This window comes from Caretta caretta, chromosome 1 (genome assembly GCF_965140235.1).
Source record: "Caretta caretta isolate rCarCar2 chromosome 1, rCarCar1.hap1, whole genome shotgun sequence".
Lineage (NCBI taxonomy): Eukaryota > Metazoa > Chordata > Testudines > Cheloniidae > Caretta > Caretta caretta.
Window position 1 is genome coordinate 271,024,412 of NC_134206.1, and position 19,091 is coordinate 271,043,502.

General features: G+C 42.0%; 1 protein-coding gene and 1 long non-coding RNA gene across 11 annotated transcripts in view; one reads left to right on the forward strand and one right to left on the reverse strand.

Annotated features, from left to right (window-relative positions):
* Positions 1 to 12,063, forward strand: part of NR2C1 (nuclear receptor subfamily 2 group C member 1) — a 102,139-nt gene extending 90,076 nt beyond the window's left edge. For all 10 annotated transcript variants that reach the window (XM_048835555.2, XM_048835556.2, XM_048835559.2 and 7 more), the window contains 2 exons: positions 3,875 to 3,980; positions 4,843 to 12,063. In XM_048835555.2, coding sequence (XP_048691512.2) covers positions 3,875 to 3,980; positions 4,843 to 5,017 — 281 coding nt within the window. In that variant the 3' untranslated portion in view covers positions 5,018 to 12,063. The remainder of the gene's footprint in view (positions 1 to 3,874; positions 3,981 to 4,842) is intronic.
* Positions 12,064 to 13,183: 1,120 nt separating this feature from the next.
* Positions 13,184 to 19,089, reverse strand: LOC125630086 (uncharacterized). Its single transcript, XR_007354549.2, has 2 exons — positions 18,548 to 19,089; positions 13,184 to 16,838 (listed from the first exon to the last, which is right to left on the reverse strand). It is a non-coding gene; the product is annotated as an uncharacterized LOC125630086 (long non-coding RNA).
* Between the last annotated feature and the right edge of the window lie 2 nt (positions 19,090 to 19,091).

Sequence of the window (19,091 nt, forward strand, 5' to 3'; positions counted from 1 at the left end):
GAGGATCCCACAATGAATCTGCCCAAGGTTGTCATATGGAGGAGCCATCGTTGGATTCATGGTTCCTGCCTTTTCCAAGATTGGTGCAGTAGTTTTCCTTGAACTGAGAAAACCAGGTACTTTCCCAATCTGCTGCAGCTCCACCTCAAAGGGAACTTGGTTTAGGTACAGGAAAACTTTTGGTACCTCAGTTATCAGCCTGGACAGTTCCAAAATTAAAATTTTACCCAGTTGTCATCCATACATGTACTGGGTACCTTGGGGCTTTTGGTCCTGTGGTTCCCTTCCTCCTTAAGTGGCCTCTGTGATGAGATGATGGAAGACCAACATTGTCTCCTCCCCCATGCAAAGGAAGCTTTCTCCTACAAAAGTGGTAGAGAGTCCTGTGGCACCTTATAGACTAAAAGACGTATTGGAGCATAAGCTTTCGTGGGTGAATACCCACTTGTCGGATGCAGGTGATGGCCTCTTCAGAGGTTCCTGGGATTCCTCTACTTTAAATCTTCAAGAGCGGTAGTTGTACCTGATTTGAAATCAGATGCATTCTCTCTGAGGAGCAGGAACTGGTGAGGTAGTCCTAGGAATTCCTCTTCTGTAAGTTATGCCAAGGTCTTTCAGGATTTGGTGGGTAGAATGGCTGTGATATTGGTATTCCACTGGCAGTTTTGTCTAACAGACCACATACATTTTATTGAAATCCTGGCATACAAAGAGAAAAAAACAGTACTCCTCGTCAATGAGCTGGTTAAAGAGGTCTGGAATCACTCTTCCTCTGCTGCTTCTGCCTCAAGGAAGCCTTATACCAGGTTACCAGTGTGGGTTATTTTTCCAATACACCTGTACCCCAATATAACGTGACCCAATATAACACGAATTCGGATATAACACGGTAAAGCAGGGCTCCGGGGGGCGGGGCTGCGCACTCCGGTGGATCAAAGCAAGTTTGATATAATGCGGTAAGATTTTTTGGCTCCCGAGGACAGCGTTATATCGGGGTAGAGGTGTATTTTACTCTGGGCCAGTTGTGAATTCTGTTGTAAATGACAAATCTAGAGCTGGGACAGTGTCATCAAAACATGGGCACACAGAGACCAAATTGCTAGAGTTATGGCCTGATAAGATGTTTTGTTCTAGTCCAGAGCTGTTACTTGGACTAGAACAAAACATGTTACCCAGTATGTTCCCCAAACCAAGGAATTTCTGGTGTTATACCAGAAAAGCTAGTTGTCCAAAAATTCTCTGGAGGCGTCACTTGATATCATGAACACTACAGCCAGGTCTTTGTCATGGTGAAGAGAGATTTCGGGCTCAGGAATGATGGTACCAGCAAACACAGAGACAATCTGGGAAGCCCTTTTGTTTTCAGAAGAGAGAAAAGGTGTTCTTTTCTGCCTCAGTAGTTTCATCTACTGGTGGCGCTGCATGTAGCAGCAAGTTTGAGGATGTGCCAGAGAGCCCTGGGTGAGTTTCAGGGGACCCAAGTCCTCATCCTTTCTCCTCTTCTACCCCAGTCTTTTAGTATTCTTTGTTCCAGTATTTACCGGAATGACAGGCCATTTCTTCATGTAGCTGAGTCCTAAAGATCATTGAAAGGGGTACTCCTTGGAGTTCATAGCGTGACAAAACTTTATCTACCTTTTATTTCCTTTTTTTTTTTTATCCCTCTCCTGAAAAAGTAGTTGGAGAAAAGGACATGTGGGAAATGGACACCACCCTGGAAGAAAGGTACTAGAAAGAAGTTCCAAAAGTAAAGGCCTACCCCTATTTTGAGCTCCTTATATTGAACAAATACAGAAGGAAAGTAAAATTACCTGTTTTCTCAAGGGAGCATAATCCTTGCTCTGGAACTTCAAGGCTGATTTGTGTCCTTGATATTTAATATGCTTGCTTTTACATTCAGATAAGAGCCACAGGAAGCACCTCAGTTTCATGAGAGGTTCAGCAATTGCCCCCATCGTATTCACCAAGTGCTTGATGGTATCTGCAACTCATCTGACTCATCAAAAGTCTTCCTATGAACACAACTGGCTCATAAGAGCCTAATCTTGCAAAGGGGTAGTTCGTGCCTTGTGGTAGACTTGCTTCTCTGTCCAAAAATTATTCATTCACCCTCCCTGTGTTGATATATCTTGCTCCAACACAGCGACAAGGTGATGCAAATATGCCTCAAAGGCCTTTACTTGACAGCATGACTGCTAGGTTTTAGGATAGGATGTTTTGTCCTTGTCTGAAGAGATCAAGGCAGTGGGAGTCTAGAAAACTTTTCACTAGGAAGTTTTACACTGTCAAGTGGAACAGGTTTTTAAAGTTTGCTCAAATGTCAAAGGCTTGACCTAGTTTCCTGTGTGTTTCCAATTACTGTCTCATGACACTTGTGTTGTCAGAAGTATCCCCAGAAGTCTTTTCTAACTGGAAAGGAATGTTCATCCCGTCAAGTTATGAACTAGCTGCTGTTTCGGTGCCTTCAGTGTCTCAAGGCTAACTGACCTAGTGAGATGGCAGCTTCAGGGGGAATCTATTACAGTATGCCCCTATCTGACATCTGTATGGCTGCTACATGGAGTTCAATTCATATGTTCACAAATTGCTTTTCTTTCTACATGGTATCAAGAATACGCGTTAGTATCAGCAGGCCAGTGCTTTAGTCGTTGTTGAACTAGCAGAGTTCCTCAGCCTGCCTTTTTAGGGAGATCATTACTAGCTAACCTCCTATAGTTGGGCTCTGAAAGTAATGTCATGAAGGAGAAAAAAGAAGTTACTTCGGTCAGTAACTCTTGTTCTCAAAACACTATTCCTCTACGCAATCACACTTGACCTTCCCTTCTGCTCTTTACTTTGGAACCATGCTTTATAGATGTTTATGGAGTTAAGAAATTGAGGGATCATTAAAAAGGACAGGATGTTTATACCATTGATCTATGAAATATTGGGTTTGAGGGAATTGTAGCACCTTCCAACCCAATCCAAACCTGATGGCACCTGATTACAAGTGTCGGGTTCAGACTGGGTATAAAAACAACCTGATGCTCTCTGGGTTGGTCCAGGTCATCTCTGATCTCCTCTTCCTGCCTGTGGGGTTGGTGCAGTGGTGGCTGTGTGCCCTACTCGTGCTGGCTGAGGTCACTTCACTCCACAGCATGCACAGCAGAGTGAGGCAACAGTGGCTGACAGGAGTGGGGCATGCAGCTGCCACTGCAGTGACCTCGTAGGCAGGAGGTAGCTGCAGATGAATCGCAGGCACAGGGCAAGGGAAGCAGGAAGCCCCGAGCATGCCAAGCTCACAGGACAAGGCATCAGCACTGACTCAGGCTCGAGGGGAACTGGCCACCCTTCACGTGTGCAGAGCTGAACCAGTGCAGGGAGCAGACAATGGACTGGAAGGAATTGGTCTGCAGGAGGGGGAGATGGACTGCGGGGGTAATTAGCTCCGGCAATTCCAGGGAAGAAATAAAGTAAAGAAAATGTAGTCTGGGATGGCAGCTAGACTCCATATATTGTTTAAGCGCACAACTGTCCAATGAACTGTCAACATAGTAGAATAATGCTATGTTCAGTTGCAACACAGTAACTGGAGACAAGATCAAATGTGAATGAGATTATGTAAATAGCTTTACACATGGCAAGAACTGCATTTGCTTGGACTCCTAGAGAAGTTTAATAGATTCATCTGAGCACCGTAAATGAAATAGATCTCCGTCATTGAAGAAAATAATCCAATTAAGGCAAGGTACCCAGCATCAAAATGGTCAGAAAACCCCCAGAAGTTGCTACAGTAGCAAAAGAATTAATCGGATGGTTGCCCCAGATGGGCTTTGTTGTTTTTGTTTTGTGCATCTTATCCAGAGCAGGTATAACAATATAAATTGTGTTTCAGATCACCCAGGTCTAGAAAATGTGATGCAGATTGAAAAGTTTCAAGAAAAGGCTTACATGGAGTTCCAAGATTATGTAACAAAAGTATATCCAGATGATACCTACAGGTATGTAAATTATATACATCACATGCTTGATTTTTCTTTCATTTCTTTTCTTCAGCGCTTCAGTTATTTGATTTGAGAAGTATTTCATTTTAAGAAATGTGAGAATCGATTAAGTGAAAAGTGTTGACAAGCCTTAGTCCCACTCTTAGGCCTGGTCTACACTAGAGGGGGGATCGATCTAAGTTATGCAACTTCAGCTACGTGAATAATGTTGTCTTCACTTCGCTGCACTCCCCCGTCGACTCTGCCTGCATCTCTCGCAGCAGTGGAGTACAGGAGTCGACGGGATAGCACTCGGGGGGTCGATTTATCGTGTCTAGATTAGACTCATTAAATCAACCCCCGCTGTATTGATCGCTGCCTGCCGATCCGGCGGGTAGTATAGACATACCCTTAGCCACTTTATGTGTATGACTTCATTGTTACTTCCAATAATTTTCAAAGTAACTTAGTGCATTTTACATTTAAAAGTTAAACTTTATGAAAATGTATTTAAATTTTTTGAATTGTAATTACCTGACTCTTTGAAGCCAGGTCTTCCATTTGTTTTCTTTTGCCTGCTGCAGGCCGTAGCAGGTTGTGCAACTCACATATATTGAAATGCCTATTAAGATCTGTTTGCGCTAATGTCAAAGATGTGACTGGTTATAAATTAAATACTGGAATAATTTAAAACTTGATCTGTCTTCCATACCTACAAAAACTTACTACTAAACCTCCTAAGAGCTGAGCTTTTATTGAACCATGACCAAAAGTGTAATCCTTTATATTTTTTTTTTTTATTGATAACTGGATAACATCAAAAGGAAGCCTTGCTTTGCCTGTTAAACTGTAACGCTCTTTTACCAAACCTGTTTTTCAGGCTATCTAGGCTTCTTCTCCGATTGCCTGCCCTCAGACTGATGAGTGCTACCATCACAGAAGAGTTGTTCTTTGCAGGACTGATTGGAAATGTTCAGATTGACAGCATCATCCCATATATCCTAAGAATGGAGACAGCGGACTACAACTCTCAAATTATTGGTCATTCTGTATAAAGGTGGAAAACAAGGATTCTATGCTGTGGTGACGTAAATGTACATCACCATGGCAATCATGGCATACTGTCTCCAAGAGATGGCAAGAAGCCTTCCCTGGCAACTTTTAAAAATTTAAAGAAGGCTAAAATTTCTCCTTTCCAGTACATTTGGGAAATGCTGCAGAGTGTTTTGAGGGATACAGGATGACTTCCTTTTTTCATCTGGTTTTCAAGGACTTGTAAATTATCTGGCATTTAATGAAAATCAAAAATTATCCACCATATTTTTGTAGATAGATGAACCTGGAATATTGTTTATGAAGTCCAAAACGAATAGGAAAATCCAGCCTGGTGAAGAAGACTGTTGACTGAATTAAGGTGTCACTACTTAATTTTAGAAAAAAATAAATTAACCTTCTTCTCTGAGTTGTGTTTTCAGTGTTTTGCTATAATTCATTCTCACTGATTCAATGGAACATGATGGTCAGAAATACTAAAAAGGCAAAAATATTTCAATTGAAGTGAGACCTTTGTAATCAACTTCGTTTTCCTTTCAGCTACTTTGAAAAGAGCTGAAGTTCTTGTTTTATACAGCAGTTGGTACCATGAAAAGGGCAGGGAAATCATAGAAAGCACGCAGATTTTTTTTAATATTCTCTTGATACCTCGATGCAGCTGATCATAGTTCACCTCCATTATTGGCAGTAAGATTGATGCTATTCTGGATGTCAAGAATTTAATATGTTCTAGTGGTGTGTATTGGCAGATACTAGCTATTTGTATTATACAGTGGGAAACTGACTAAGAATAAACTATTTTCCAAAATAGTTTATTACTATGTCAGATTTCTGTTGTATTTTTCTAACTAAATAAGTTTCTAGTACTGATTGAGTCTAGAGTACAGGTTGTTCTGTGCCTGGTGGGTCGTCATTCTTCTATTTATCATGACCTGAGGCCCCATAATGCAGGTTCTTCTGTTCTCTCCACCACAGTCTCTCCCTCCCCCAAGGTTTGAATAAATTATTTTCACTTCTTGTAATATAAATTCATGCTTCTGATCAGGAGCTGGGGGGAGCTGAGTTTTCTTAGTAGGGGTAATCTTAATAAAACAGATAAATGAATAAAGGGATTGTTTTATTTTTATATTCATTTTGTTCATTTACCAGCATTTATTTTAACGGTTACAGTTATCATTGCACTTTGGTATCTTACTGGCTTTTTTAAGGAATGAAGCTTGCTTTGAAGTTTACTGCTGCTCAGATAAATGTACCAGGTTTAATGAGTTTCAGCTCAAGCCCATAACTTTTTTGTCTAAATAGACACATTTTTCTGATCAACAGTGTCCACAGATTCTCACATCATTGCCATTCTGATTGTTTTCGGTTTCATGCTGTTGAATAGCTTCTGCTCTCTGCAGTTAAATTTTTCCAAGCTATGTTGATGTTGGATAGAAGGCTGGCCAATTTCATTCCCATTTTGTTACAGTCCAGTAACATCAGTTGATTTACTACTGAAAATTAAACTCTGAAAATTACTACATCATGGGCATTAAAGGTATTTTTAAAAATTCTCTAGCTTGACAAGTTTTGGGGGGATGTCCCCCACAACACATACTTTATTTATTTTCAGCATTCAGTCTTCACCAATCTAACTAGTTTGCATCTAGTCAAGACTTGTCAACTTATGGTCTTTACCAGCCAATAAAGAATGGCCTCTTTGCCAGCTAAAGGATAAAATTATTTGCAACAGGTTTATGATTTTTGATTTAAGGAGAAACTTTGATTTTTAGTATAAACAGTTTGAATGGAAAAGTGAATAGTTTTATACATTTCAATTAAAGATGGGAGCGCTGTTCTAAATAATGAACTGGGTAGTTCAAAAATAATTTTTTCTTAAAAATATTTATTGTACAGTATGCTAGATTATGTTTCTTACTGGTATATTTCCTGGTACAGCTTATAGTTACATTTTGAATAGTTTCAAAAGAACTTCATTGTAATGTCAACTGCATTACAAACCAGTCCTGTCCTCTTAGTACATTTGTTCTGTGTCCTCTCTCTTCAGTATCATTGGAAGTCATTTGTTTGCTTATTCCATCCCACATCTACATCTTACTGGTAGTTCAGTTTTAATGTAAGCATCAGAATGTCGCAGTGATTGTCTTGCTGTTGTATAAAAGCTACTGTAAATGTCTTGAAACCTGACTAAAATTGTAAATTCTATTTTGGCTGTATTTTTAAAATAAATTGTAACTTTTTATTATAGAATAACAATTGCAATTACCTATCAATTTGTAGTATTTTATATGAATTGATACATAGACTGTGACAGTGTATTCAATTTCTTATAGGTTGTCTGGGTACACGATTGTTGTGCCATGTAATATTGTCAATTATAAGACATTGGGACAATGCTAGTAGTTTGGTATTTCTAACTTTGCCATTAACACTTAGTTTCTCTATCACTTAGCTTTTAGCTTATGAGTTTGCATACATAATACAGTACATCTGATAATTTATTGTAAAACTTTGACTAAGCAGTATCCTTTGCTTTTAAAGCACTATACATTGATAATTTATAGAAACATGCCATTATGAGTTCTGGTAATAGTTGTTCATGTCACAAATTATAATTTATATTTCAGGATGTTTATTCAATGCCATCAGAACTAAAAGACTGTTGAATCAATTTTGGATAAGAAGTAGGGCATTGCTGGATTGGAAGGGTTTTTTGTTTTGTTTTGTATAAGAATGTATTACAAATTACAGCAGGATTTTGATTTTGGTCTTGGTTTTATCTCAGTTTTAAGTGTTCAAGGGACACAATAGTTCTTGGAGAAATCATTAAAACACTTGGAGTCCCATATTTACCATTGTGGAATTGGCCTCAGGATCCCTCTCTTGTTACAGAATTTAGCTTCTCACTGGTAGCTTAAATATTTTAAAAATTAAACATCTATTCCTTTGCAACCAATTAATCTTCTGAATGTAAACTAATGTGGTGTCCACCAGAGTGTGCTGATAACCTGAAACAATAGCCCCAGGGAACGAATTGCCATTTATTTCAAGGACTGTTAAGTCTGAAATATACTTATGACAATGTTAATGTCAAAGCTACCTATATTGCTGCCCATCATCTTTGCAGAAACATCCAGTTAATGTGTTTGTTCATCATTTGTTGGGGACAGTGGTGGATGTTGGTGTTTGAGTGCATTGCCTGATTGCAAGAGGAGGAAACAAGGAATCTTTCCCCTCCCCCCCCAAAAAAACAAAATTAAATCTGTGGCTTACTCTGGCCCCAGTGCCCACCTGATCTCAACCCTGCTGCCAAGTCCTGTTCTCCATCTCTGCCAGTCTCTATACCTTATCTTTCATCCCTGCTTCCTAATCCATTTTCCCTCACATAGCTTTGTGCTCACCTAAGAAGGGAAGAAATGAGGCTGGAGAGGAGCTTTAGGGAAAAGAATGATCCTCTGGTGAATCATAGGAAGCTTGTTGGAGTGCAGCTTCTCTCCAGCTTTTTCTCCCCTGGCATCTTTCCTTCCTCAGTGGAAACTCCACAGTTTCTTCCATCAGAGGGTCTGTGTCACACATATACACTCTCCCTCTATACCTCCCCCATTTATTCCTACTCCCCCTATGACTTCCCAAAATATTTTCTACATCCTCCCCATCACATGCACCTTGCTTTCTCCATGGATTCACTCCTGTTTCTCTAATACAATACACACACAACCCACGCCAATCCACGAATGCCTCTGGACAGCTCTCGTCCCCCCTCCGTGACCTTCCTCATACAGCCCTGCTTATCCTACCCCCAAGCACTCAAATGCAAAGCCCAAGCTTCAACCTCATATTTGTTAATGTACAAATAACACATCACAGACTTTTTCACTACATGCATGTCCATACGAACTATATCGTTATCTGAAGACAGTTACGGTTTTGCGTTTCAATGTAATTGTGAGGTACTGGATATGTGCATTGTGGTGTGATTGTGTGTTGCAATTGAAAAGGAGTCTGTTGTACATCTCTGGAATTTATTGTTATGCTTGAGTATGGTAATGTTGAAGTTGAAGGTGCTGTGGCTGTTGATACTGGCTTAACTAGCAATTGTTCTGATTTTTAGTGATTGGGTTGTTAGTAAAGGTTGCTCAAGTTAACTTCCTAAATTAACTAGGTGTGTGGGGATGGGGTGGGAGATAATTAATTACAGCTCATTTCATTTATAGCAGAACACATGAATTGGGTATGGGGATTCTCCTTGTTAAATATTCTGAAGCCTTCAGATAGTTGGAGTTTTAGATAATTGAGAGAGCCAAACTGCCAGGCCTGGAAGCCTGTATTCACACCAGCTCCCATAATTAGAAATTATTTGATTATATGATTAGATTAGCAAGATAAGGTGGTTGAGGTAATACCTTTTATTGGACTTACATCTGTTGGTGGGAGAGAGAAACTTTCAAGCCAGACAGAGCTCTTCTTCAGGTCTGGGAAAGATACTCTGAGCACAACAGGTAAATGCAAGGTGGAACAGATTGTTTTAGGATTGCCAACTTTCTAATGCCTGAAAACCGGACCCCCTGCACCGCCTCTTCTCCCAAGGCCCTGCCTCCTGCTCTGCCTCTTCCCTGGCTCGCTCCTCTTCCTTCCCTCCTCCCCCTGTCTTTCACTGCTCTTCCTCCTCTCCCTTCCTCCTTGCTGGATCTTCTTCACCTCCCTCCTCCCCCAGCTGGGCTCCTTCTGCTCTGGGTGCTGCTGCAGCCTGACTCAGAGCCTGCTTCCTGCCTGCCCAGGAGATGCAGGTATGAGGTGGCCCCAGCTGAGCAGGGATAGTGCTGGTTTATGACCTGTTGCCTTTCCTCCCACCCCAGTAACCAATTTTTTGGTATCCAGCCGGTACCTCTGACCGGATACTGCCAGGTTCCCTTTTCAACTGGAGTTTCTTGTGGAAAATTGGATACCTGGCAACCATAGATTGTTTAGCACAAGTAGTTTAGCACATATTCTAAGGGACCGTTCAGGGTAGAGTGGTCCTTAACACCTCTGGAGTCATAGGAAAAAAAGGAGGGGGAGGGTTATGGGTTACAGACATTTGTAATAAGCCCTAAATCCATTGCGTCTGTTCAGTCCATGAATTTTAGTGTCTAGCAGAATTATGAAATTTAGCTCCCAGGCTCGTCTTTTGAAAACCTCAAAGGAAACTGTCACAACACTTTAAAAAATGAGCCGGGGAGAGAGGGGAGGCTGAAGCACAGCGCCCACCCCCAGAACGCTGCAGCTGAAACCCACTTCTGGAGTCCTGCAGCTGAAGCGAGGGGGCCTAAAGCCCACCCCCAGAGCCCCACAGCTGAAGCCGGAGGCGATGGGGCGGGTGAAGCCTGGAGCCTCTGGCTGAACCAGGGTAGGGGGCTGAAGCCCACCCCTGTAGTCCTGCAGCTGAAGATGGGGGGCTAAAGCCCTACACCAGAGTTCCTGAGGATTGCAGAGAGGGACCACTGCTTTGCCCCTTCCCCCATCTCAGCCCAGGAGGCTCTCGTGGCTACAGAAAAACCTCCTGGTGGCCACATGCAGCCATGGTGGCTGCATTTGAGAAACACATCTGTTCCACTCTGCATTTAGCTGTGGTGCTCGGAGTATCTTTCCCAGACCTGAAGAAGAGCTCTGTGTGGCTTGAAAGTTTCTCTCTCTCTCTCTAGCAGAAGTTGGGCTATGTCTACAGGGCACTTTTGTCAGTCAGAGGTGTGAAAAAACCACACCCCTGACCGACAAAAGTTTTACCAACGAAAAGTGCCAGTTTGGACAGCACTTTATCGGCAGGAGACGCTCTCCCTCCAGCAAAACTACAGCCCCTCACTGGAGTTTTATTTTGTCGGCAGGAGAGAGCTCTCCTGCCGACAAAGACCAGCTACATTACATACTTTACAATGGCACAGCTGTCCCGCTGTAAGGTGTGCAGTATAGACATAGCCTTAGTCCAATACACCTTGTCTCTTTAATATCCTGGGACCAACACGAAAACAATTACACTGCATAAAACATATTAGATTGGCAGGCAACCCCAAAACTGTTAATTCTGCAGCTTCTATCGTGAAAAGTTTTAGGTGCTCCACAGGACTGAAGCTCATTCCCTGTGGAGCTGCTTAGAAGTTGTGCCCTACTGAACTGCACAAGAGCTCTGATCTTGTGATGCTTCATTCATTTTGGAATTTCACCAGGTAACATACAGGATAATCAAGGATTGAAGTTAACTGGGATAGGGCCAATTGAGATCAAACCGTGCAAAACAGTGACGCTATGAGTCTCTTCCATGTTGACGCTAGTGAAGTTCTCATATTGGAAAGTGAGGGCAATGGGGCAGAGTTCTGTTTTGAATTGGAACCTTAAGAATTTCCAGACTACCTGACATATGATTTTAGAACTATCAGCGAAGTATTAATTTTAATTTTTCAAACATTTATTTTTAACATCAAATCCAAATTTTCTGACTTTCAAACAATTGTGTGTTTAACTACAACATTCTAATTATGTTTCAAATTAATGACTGTATTCAAAAACAACTACCTAAATGCAGTTTTTGGCATAGAAATAGATTTATGTTTAATGATGCCTACATATAAAGGGATTGTGTAGCTTTAATTCATGTTTGTAAAAGTACATGGAGATCTTTGGATTAAAGCTACTATAATTTCAAAGTGTTACTTGTAGAGTTCTTTGAGTTCCTATCGCCCACAGGTGAACCCTTCTTTTAGATCTAATGTGCCAGCACATTTGTATGAAATAGATTTGGAAATACAATGAAAAATTATCTGTTTTTATTTAAATTTGCATATAAATTTGTTTAACCACTGCAACAAGTAAAAGATGCACAGTATATTTCTTTCATGTACTGAGCTCTTCCACCCTATTATTTTTGAGTGTCATTTGCTGAAATTGTTTCTCGCCACCATAGCAACAAGAGGGAAAGTGTTGTGTCTGCTAGCATCTGTGATGAGTTTAAAAACACAGTCTTGTCAGTTCCGTTGTTAAACATTTATATAGAAATAAAGGGTCACTTGTAAATATTTCTACAATGACAACTGATTCTTCCTTTCAGAAGCCTCGGATCCAGGTTTACGAATAACACAGGGTTTGGGGAGACTTCTGTCTTTTATAGAAAAAAATTATTTTTAGGTTTTTCTATTTTTTTTAACTTCTGTGTCACTCAAATACTTAAATGAACATATTTGAAAGGTTTTTTTAGATACTATAAACATTACACTTTAATTTCAATCTTTGAATGAATCCACTTAACTTTTTAAAATAGACACAAATGACAAGAACATCAAGGTGGTTCTTCTGTCTGTTGGGAAACCATGTGAAAGCTACAGAACTGTCTTAAAACCTAGAGGAAAAGTAGAATGGGTGGAGTCATTTGATTGGAGAAAAAGCCATGGTTAATGAGTGGAATTAACTGTCACAGGATATTGAAGAGAGAAATGAGGGGAGTTGTGATGTTTATAGGGGACTTGGTTCACTAGCTTCTTGAAAGTTCAAGAGGGTGTGCAGGACATGTGATAATGTCTTATTTTTCAGACTTCAGTGTGTCTGAAGATAGTTGTTTCTCAGTCTAACCAGTAAATATTAAAGCTACTGATTAATACTGCAAAAGAGACTTTAGTGATTGGCAGATTTCACAGTGAGAATTTATCTGATTTAATGTGCCTAAAGTTAGTGGTAGGAAATAAATAGTAGAATGGGTGAAACAATGAAAAGTTGTTTTAAAATAAAATGTAAATGTTATCTAGCATTGGTCCGCAGTGACAGAGAATCTCAAAAAAGTGAAGAAAATTTAATTTACTTATTCTTTTCTAGATCAAATATGCCACTGCATAAAATGCCATTTCAGTGGAAGAGCAGAACACACAGGATCCTATGTGACTTTTTTCATGGGATTAGTCATAAAGGCATGGTAATAACTTAAATCCATATTCCAGGCTTTCCTGGAGCGCATCATCTGTTTCATTCAGAAGTAACTGTTCTTTGAAAAATATTCCTACTTAATGCAATTGATTCTACATCTGAAAACAAAACCACAGGCTATTGTGTCCAGCTTGCTGAAGATACCATTCAAGAACGCTGAGAAAATTATGTCAAGTTCTTTACCATTTGCTCAGACAACAAAAATAAAACAAACCCACCAAAAATGGAATTTAAGTGCAATTATATTAACATTCTGAGGTGTTGGTGTTTGGTATACTCTGTAAACCTTTTTGAAAAAGAGGTAATACCTAACAGTCTTGGAGCACTTTGCAGAAGTTCAAAATTTCTTCCAGAACCACCATCAGACTTACAGTTGGTTTACTGACAAGGGAGCATTGATACTCCAGATTTCCAAAGACTGTGTGCCGGCATTTGCATTCAGCTACTTTAAATATGCTGAAATTTGCACTGAGCACAGGAGGATTTTGAGCAAAATAATACCATGCATTTTCCATGCTCTGGACAGGCATTAAAATTACCAGCAATTTAAGGAGGTTTTAGAGGGACTAGAGAAATTACAAACAGATCATGCTAAAGTCACAGTCTCTAGAAATTTGGCTTGATCTAATTAGAAAGAACTAGCACAAAGAGAAAAATCAAAATATGATTTAAAGAAGCTATAGGACCTTTTTGCTGATTGATCCCAAATATAAACGTCAAAGGCAAGAATAGGAGCAAGAGGCTGAAATGTTGTTGGTGCCACGTGAATCTGAGTTCTAGTATTTAAAATTGGAGATCCAGATTTGTAACCCAAATCTGGTTGTGCCACAGTTTGTTGTACCAAAACTGGGGAGAACTGTAAACGTAAAATTACAGAAGACAGAATACTCCAGAATGTTAATTTTAACAAGACCTACATTCCTGCCCAGTTAGTTTACAATTAACTGAGCATAGTTTTAATACATTCAGATTGTTTCACAAAAGCTTCATAGGAGGCTTAAATCTAAAAATGCAAATAATTTGATATAAGTGTATTAGTGTCTATGGGAACAAACAAGAGTATGGGTCTCTAGTTAGTGGAGTGGGCTCTTCGGTGCTGTGTTCATTTTTCAGAATCAGAAGCATAAATTTTGACAATATTTGATTTTTTTTTTTTTTTTTTTTGTTTCAGGAATCACTGCTTATAAACTAAGGCTTTGTCTACACTAGCACTTTTGTTGGCAAAACTTTTGTTGCTCAGGGGTGTGAAAAAAACACTCTGGTAAGTGATCTTTTTGAGTTGATGCTGCTTGGTTACATGAGGTAGAGCTGTCCTTTGCTTTGTATATTCTAGAAGTGGGTGAAGGAATAAAAATATACAAGACTAGCTGTGTTTGAGTGTGCTCCACATTCCCATGTACAGCTAAGCAGTGCCATTATTCACACCAAGATTTCACAGGAATCCTCCAGAGAGATCTCTAGGAAACTTTCCTGGAGGTATTTGCCAATCCTCTGCTGAAGGTTCATTGGTAGAGCTGCTTTGTCCCTTCTCCCATTGTAGAAAATTTTCTTATGCAACTCGACAATCACTTGTGTGGGGACCAAAGCGCACACAGGAAAGCAGCCTAGGGACCGGGTCTGAAGCTGCACGTGTACAGGAGATGCACCCAGGAGTAGATATCAGCTTCAGTAACACCTGCCTGTGGAAATGGTGGCAGAATTTACTATATTGTTCCTAGTTGCCTGCACCAATCCCCTGCCCCATCTTGAACAACCAAAACCCTACCCATGCCGAACTCACCATGTTTAGGGTGTTCACTGAGATGTGTGCTTGCCAAGGGACAATGAGAAAGCGATTGATATGTTAAAAGAGGTGCATTTTACCATAATGATTCAATGCTGCATGTGAACTAGCAGTCATGCTTCTGTGTATTGTTGCTTATGCTCCTGCGGATGTGGCCTTCAGAGGAAACCCCTACACCAGCGGAGTGCTTCCGCTAGATAAGGAAGCGATGAAGGCAGAGCAAGCAGGACATGTTCCAAAAGGTGCTCCAATCCTCAAAGGGTGAAAAAAGAGAACGGAGGGAGTAGAGAGAGACCCTGAAGGACAAATTTAAAATAGAAAGGCAAGACAGAAAGGAGAGTGATGGAGCGCATTGTAAAGGGCCAGAAGCAGATGATAATGGAGCAAACAGAGATGTTGAAGTCCCCAATCATGCTCCAGGAAGAACACATGCATGCTCATCCCTCACCCCACTCCCCAGCAGCCAATAAGAACTCCTTTCCATGCCCTCCCCAACTCCTCTCACACATTCTTTGCAACTTCCCGGAATGTCTCAGTACCCTGTTCACTCCACTCCTTTGGACAGCTTCCATAATGATAGTTGGATTTACACACAGCTATGACAGCCTGCACTGTTATCTCCCTTCTCACCAAGCCTTTTGTGAGTGTAAATTGGTATTTAATAAAAACAAACAATCTTTGTTTGTCTCCTACATGTGGTGGTTGCTGCTGGTAGTAATACATAGTGGCAATTTGACCATTTGCTGACTACAAATCCTGGTCAGGACTCATAATAATTTTTATGCAAGATGCATGTTAACAAAACATGGCAGAGTGCTGTATAGAAGGACATTACTGGTGCTCATTGTCAAAATGTTGCCTCAAAGCCTCCCTGATTCGAATAGCCCTCTGTTGTGCCCCTCTAATCGCCCTGGTATCTGTCTGCTCAAATTCAGAAGCTGGGTAATCTGCCTCGGCGCTTCACTCTGGGGTAAACTTTTCACCCTTAACCTCACAAATATTATGGAGCATGCAGCAGGCTGCTGTGACTATGGGAATGTTTTCCTCATTTAAGTCTAACCTGCCGTAAACGCAGCATCAGCATGCTTTTAATCTGCCAAAGGCACATTCTATGGTAATTCTGCATCTGCTCAGCCTATTGTTGAAGTGCTCCTTGCTGCTGTCCAGGTTTCCTGTGTAAGGCTTCATGAGCCATGGTAGTAAGGGGTACACTGAGTCTCCCAAGATCACTATGGGCATTTCAACATTCCTCACTGGAATCTTCTGGTATAGAAAGAAAGTCCCTTCTTGGAGCTTTCTGTACAGATCCGTGTTCCTGAAGATACGTGTGTCATGGACTTTCCTGGACCACCCTGCGTTGATGTCTGTGAAATGCCCATGGTGATCCACAAGCACCTGCAATACCATAGAGAAGACGCACCCCTTTCTATTGATGTACTCCATCGCAAGATGGTCTGGGGCCAAAACAGGAATATATATTCCATCTATCACTCCTCCGCAGTTAGGGAATCCCATTGTTGCAAAGCCATCCACTATTTCAAGCACATTGCCAAGAGTTACAGTTCTTCATAGCAGGATGCGATTAATGGCCCTGGACACTTGCATTAATGCAGCCCCAAGTGTAGACTTCCTGACTCTAAACTGATTTGCAGCCAACCGGTAGCAGTCTGGAGTTGCCAGCTTCTACACAGCGATTGCCGCGTGCTTCTCCACCAAGAGGGCAGCTCTCATTTTGGTGTCCTTGCGCTGCAGTGCTGGGTGAGCTCTGCATTCAATTCCAGGAAGGTGGCTTTCTGCATCTGAAAGTTCTGAGCCACTGCTCATCATCTGAGACCGGCATAATGATGCGATCCCACCACTCAGTGCTTGCTTCCCAAGGCCAAAAGCAATGGTCCACCATGTTCAGCTGCTCCGTGAATGCCAAAAGTAATCTGGTGTTGTTTCTTTCCAGGTCAGGCAACTCTGATTCCTGTTCAGATTGGGAGCTCATGATGTAATGCATGACCATCTGTGATGTATTCATAAAAGTGACTACAACAGTAGAGGGCAGTATGGGATCTATCGGTGGGAGACAGTGGGCGCACAGTAAACAGGAGCTGTTGAAAAATATCAGAAAATGCAGTTAAAAGCCCATGGAGTGCTAGGACAGAAAGAACTGTACCATGGGACTTTGAGCCCACACACGATGCACTGCAATCCACTCCACCTTCCCACAACTTCTAGCTGCAGTAGAGTAGCATTGAGTAGCAGCGTGGGATAGCTACCCACAGTGCACTGCTCTCATTGTTGATGCTAGAGCACCACATGTGGATGTGCTCTGCCAACAGAAGGAGCATAGTGAGAAAATGCACAAGCAATGTATTTATACTGGTTTTTGATTGTCGACTTAACTTGCGTTGACAAAACTCTGTAGTGCAGAGAAGGCCATATCCTAAGTCACCTACTACCTTGTTCTTTTTCTCCCTAGCTGGAAAAATAAAGGGATTTCTCATGCTGAAGAAAGTCACCAATGCTCCTCCGCGCTCTCATGGGCAGTTTGTGATAGACATTTTAGCTCTGAATTTCTGTGGCTGTATGAAACTGACTATGAATATTGCATTGTACTGGCATCGTATTCTAGTTGAAGGAAAGCGGGCAGTGCTCTTCTACGCCCTCTGCTTAAAGTATCTTATTCTGTTGTCTAAACAAAAGCAGGGGACGTGCCGGTGAGGTAAGCACATGAAATTGGTCCCTAGAGTTGGCACAGTGCGGTTATAAATCATAGGTTTCAGAGTAGCAGCCGTGTTAGTCTGTATCCGCAAAAAGAACAGGAGGACTTGTGGCACCCTAGAGACTAACCAATTTATTTGAGCATAAGCTTTCGTGAGCTACAGCTCACTGCATGCATCCGAGGAAGTGAGCTGTAGCTCACGAAAGCTTACACTCAAATAAATTGGTCGGTCTCTAAAGTGCCACAAGTCCTCCTGTTCTTGAAATCAATCCTAGGGGCTGCAAAATGGAAAAAGCTCCGGGCGGGGTTTCGGTGACAGCAGACGTGGATGCCCGGGGCAAACGCAGCCCCACAGCGGGCTGGCTGCAGATGGATAAAGAACGTCCTGAGTGCGGAGATGAAGCTAGGGTGTCAAGGTTCCTCCCCCACTCTGAACTCTAGGGTACAGATGTGGGGACCTACATGAAAAACCTCCTAAGCTTATCTTTACCAGCTTAGGTCAAAACTTCCCCAAGGTACAAAATATTCCACCCGTTGTCCTTGGACTGGCCGCTACCACCACCAAACTAATACTGGTTACTGGGGAAGAGCTGTTTGGACGCGTCCTTCCCCCCAAAATACTTCCCAAAACCTTGCACCCCACTTCCTGGACAAGGTTTGGTAAAAAGCCTCACCAATTTGCCTAGGTGACTACAGACCCAGCCCCTTGGATCTTAAGAACAATGAACAATCCTCCCAACACTTGCACCCCCCCCTTTCCTGGGAAATGTTGGATAAAAAGCCTCACCAATTTGCATAGGTGACCACAGACCCAAACCCTTGGATCTAAGAACAATGAAAAAGCATTCAGTTTTCTTACAAGAAGACTTTTAATAAAACAGAAATAAATAGAAATGAAGAAATCCCCCCTGTAAAATCAGGATGGTAGATATCTTACAGGGTAATTAGATTCAAAAACATAGAGAACCCCTCTAGGCAAAACCTTAAGTTACAAAAAAGATACACAGACAGAAATAGTTATTCTATTCAGCACAATTCTTTTCTCAGCCATTTAAAGAAATCATAATCTAACACATACCTAGCTAGATTACTTACTAAAAGTCCTAAGACTCCATTCCTGGTCTATCCCCGACAAAGACCAGCATACAGACAGACCCAGACCCTTTGTTTCTCTCCCTCCTCCCAGCTTTTGAAAGTATCTTGTCTCCTCATTGGTCATTTTGGTCAGGTGCCAGCGAGGTTACCTTTAGCTTCTTAACCCTTTACAGGTGAGAGGAGCTTTCCCCTGGCCAGGAGGGATTTCAAAGGGGTTTACCCTTCCCTTTATATTTATGACATAGGGCCTGATACAAACACTAACGTGAGCATCGACAGGCCTCTACGCTTCCCCCCCAGCGGGCTCCCCGATCGGCCAGCGCGGACGGACGGGAGGACGTAAGCCCGTGGCACCGGACTGGCTGCCCAGGAGCGCTGCCGGCGCCGGGCCGCTAGTCAACGGGCAGCGCGCCTGAGTCGCGGCCAGGGTAGCCCCGGCCCCAGTCCCGCCGGGCAGGGTGAGGGGGGCGCGCTCCGCTCAGCCGCCGGCCCGGCTACATCGGACTTGAGGGGCGCGGCGGGCGGCGCTGCCTGCCCCTGCCGG